Source organism: Atta cephalotes, assembly GCF_000143395.1.
Source record: "Atta cephalotes unplaced genomic scaffold scaffold01324, whole genome shotgun sequence".
In the NCBI taxonomy this organism is placed as follows: domain Eukaryota; kingdom Metazoa; phylum Arthropoda; class Insecta; order Hymenoptera; family Formicidae; genus Atta; species Atta cephalotes.
Window position 1 is genome coordinate 1 of NW_012131388.1, and position 3,028 is coordinate 3,028.

A 3,028-nucleotide genomic window follows, 5' to 3' on the forward strand; every position below is an offset into this window, starting at 1 on the left:
TCACCATATTAATATCGATGAACCACATTATTGTGTCAATAAATGATTTTATATTAACGATTCTGTCCGTTATTTTTGTGGAATTATGGGGGAATTTTGGAAGAACTCTTACGTCAAAATATTACCTTGAGTGCTGATTTCAAGACTACGATGTCTCCAGGACTCTGAACCCACGGTTCACCATCTACTTGTACAGGTATGTCTGAGTTTAAGTGAATTTTTATGTGTCCGCCCTGTTCACCAAAATATAATTATGAATAAATTGATATATGTTGTATTAGAAAAGAAGAATATTGTATGTGTGTGTCTATAATATTAATTTTAATTTACCTGCGCTATCCTCATAGCATAACGTAAACCCGATTGTATTTGTCCAAGATGCATAACGCCTGTGACTCCAACAATTTCTAACATGCCATCCCAATGATTTGGTGTATAAAATTGATCTTCTTTGGTATCTGGTCCCCAAGGATTAGCACCAGAACCCCAACTAGACGAGAAATAAAAATGTCACTTAAAACTATTCTTCTTTTTTTATAATGATAAGTTTCATAATGATTACCTTAAAATGTTCAAAATTATTATTCCTTCCAGTTGTGGTAACTCAATTAATTTACCGTCTACTTCTAATCGAATTTCTTTATGTAAATCTTTACATGGTTTTCGTCTAACCATTTTACGCAAACCCATCCTTACGTAGACGCCTTTATTTCGTAATCTGCTTCTGAATTTATTAGGATTCTCCTCTCTCGCGTTATGAAAGTCCAGACATAAATCTGCGTCGACGCCAATGCCAAAGTAATTATTCATTACGTATATTTGCGTATTGTCTTCGCTGGTTGCACCAGCACCGGAAATATGCAAATGGCGTGTCGCTACTTGCTGAGAAGCTGTAATATTTTCGTCCATTAAAATTTTTCTATTTAAATTACAAAACTAGTTCATAATATTAATAAGAAACTTATCTCTTACTTGCAGCATTACAAACTACTTGAGGTTGTTCCTTTTCTTCTGGATGAAAAACTACAGTCCATCGGTCCAATATTATTTCTTCCGCGTCGATAACGTCTCGCAATAAGTTTAGTGGATCTTCGTCACCCGTGTAGCCGGAACCCCAACATAGTACACGAGCAAGATCGTTTCCCGTTCCCAAAGGTACAATAGCGCAAGCGGGAGAAGAACACTGGCTATCCTGACCCACATTATCTAAACATTGTAATACCCAACCTATTGTTCCATCACCACCACAAACTAATATCTTGTAGTCTGTTATATGTCGAAAAACGTAAAGTCTGCAATACAAAGAAAGCACTTACTTATAACTTGCGTAAAATTATATATTGTAGATACTTCAGAACATATCTAAATATGATTTGTATTACTTATAACATTATGATCTACTTACCCAGGGAGAGGTCCGCCATTATCAAGATCGAATACTTGATAAGGATTTAATAGTTTACGAAAACTAGAAATTAGCTGGAGTCCTTGACAACCACCAGATTTTATATTTACAAACACGAGCAGCGGTTGAACGCCCTTTGGTACCATACTTGGCTCGATACTTGGTAAAATCATTACTAACAAAAGAAGATAAGAAAATTCCAATATATATTCCAATACTACATATTAAAAACTAATTAAATCAATAGAAAAATTAAATCAATAGAAAAAAAATTAAACATACATGTAATTTTATTATACTCTGAATTTCTATATTTTGATATTATATTCAATACCTTCTCGCTATTCAAACATATAGAAAAAATATTTATCATAAAAATACCTAAAAGAAGTTTGTCTTCATATTTTACTTCTCGTAATATATATAATGCCTTAACCGCTGTATCCAAATCTTCATATATGATAACCATCGAACCATATTCGTAATAAATTGGGCCGATTGATGAGAACCTATTTTCTAAAAATTCCCAAAAATTATATATGTAAATATACATATTTAGATAATAGATAATAGATATAATTAGATATTTTTTCCGTTAGATCACCAACCTTTTCCTAAAAAGTCTGTCAACATGTTTTCATAACTTCTTTCAGATAGATTTGGCGGTAAGTTGCCCACGAATAAAGCCAAATTAGGTCCATGGGGATCTTGCTTTAGTTGTAGATAGAATCGCATTAATTCCATTTGTCTAATAGAATCTTTTCCCAGTTTTTTAACAATATCCCAGGGTCTTTCATCCCCGGACAAAACTCTTTCCGTTACTAATAAAAATAAAACTTTTATATTTTTCATACAACATAAAAAAATCTAAAGAATATTTGACTGAATTACAAGCCATCAAGTTGGACAAAAATTCGAAACATACCACCATGGTCTAAAAGAATTTCACTGCATCTAAAGTCATCACAACAAAAATTTTGTAAACCAAACTTTTCCAGCGCCTCGTTTATTAAGTCTCCGACGGTTGTAGCTTCCATGACAGGTACTATACAGAATGACTCTGATACCTGCAATTTGCCGGGATAAACCCGTACTTCTCCGCTGTCATTATCTCTGAAATTTATTAATTTTGTAATTAATTACACGTTTTGTATTTAAATTTTTTACTATTAATATAGATATTATATAACTTCTATCTATAATCTTCTTTTTTTTAATATTGCTTTTTTTCTAATATTGAAAATAATATAGAAATGAAACATTCTAGATATTATTTTCGCTTTAAATAAATAGTATAAACTTACTTAAATCGCAAGAACACAGCCGGACGTTTGCCTTCTTTGCGATTTAAATTTAAAACAGGTGTTGGATCACATAACTCAGTTTCCTCCACGGCATACAGGTCGGTTAAGTAAAAGTTGCCTGAATTTTCCCGAAAAAAGTTCATTAGTTCAATTAATAAATGAATCGAACAAGACTCATATTTAATATTAAAAATAGTCTAATATATATATACACACACATGTGTGTGTGTGTGTGTGTGTGTGTGTGTGTGTGTGTGTGTGTGTGTGTGTGTGTGTGTGTGTGTGTGTGTGTGTGTGTGTGTGTGTGTGTGTGTGTGTG

The 3,028-nt window shown here is 32.6% G+C and overlaps 1 protein-coding gene across 1 annotated transcript; it reads right to left on the reverse strand.

The window, feature by feature from the left end:
* Window positions 1-125: 125 nt before the first annotated feature.
* Window positions 126-2,852, reverse strand: LOC105625393 (diacylglycerol kinase theta-like; the record flags this gene model as incomplete). The annotated part of the gene is made up of 9 exons (XM_012206726.1): window positions 2,710-2,852; window positions 2,331-2,518; window positions 2,014-2,226; window positions 1,787-1,921; window positions 1,406-1,580; window positions 973-1,292; window positions 563-890; window positions 331-490; window positions 126-233 (listed from the first exon to the last, which is right to left on the reverse strand). Coding segments are annotated over exons 1-9 (1,770 nt in total), but the record flags the coding sequence as incomplete, so codon positions are not given.
* Between the last annotated feature and the right edge of the window lie 176 nt (window positions 2,853-3,028).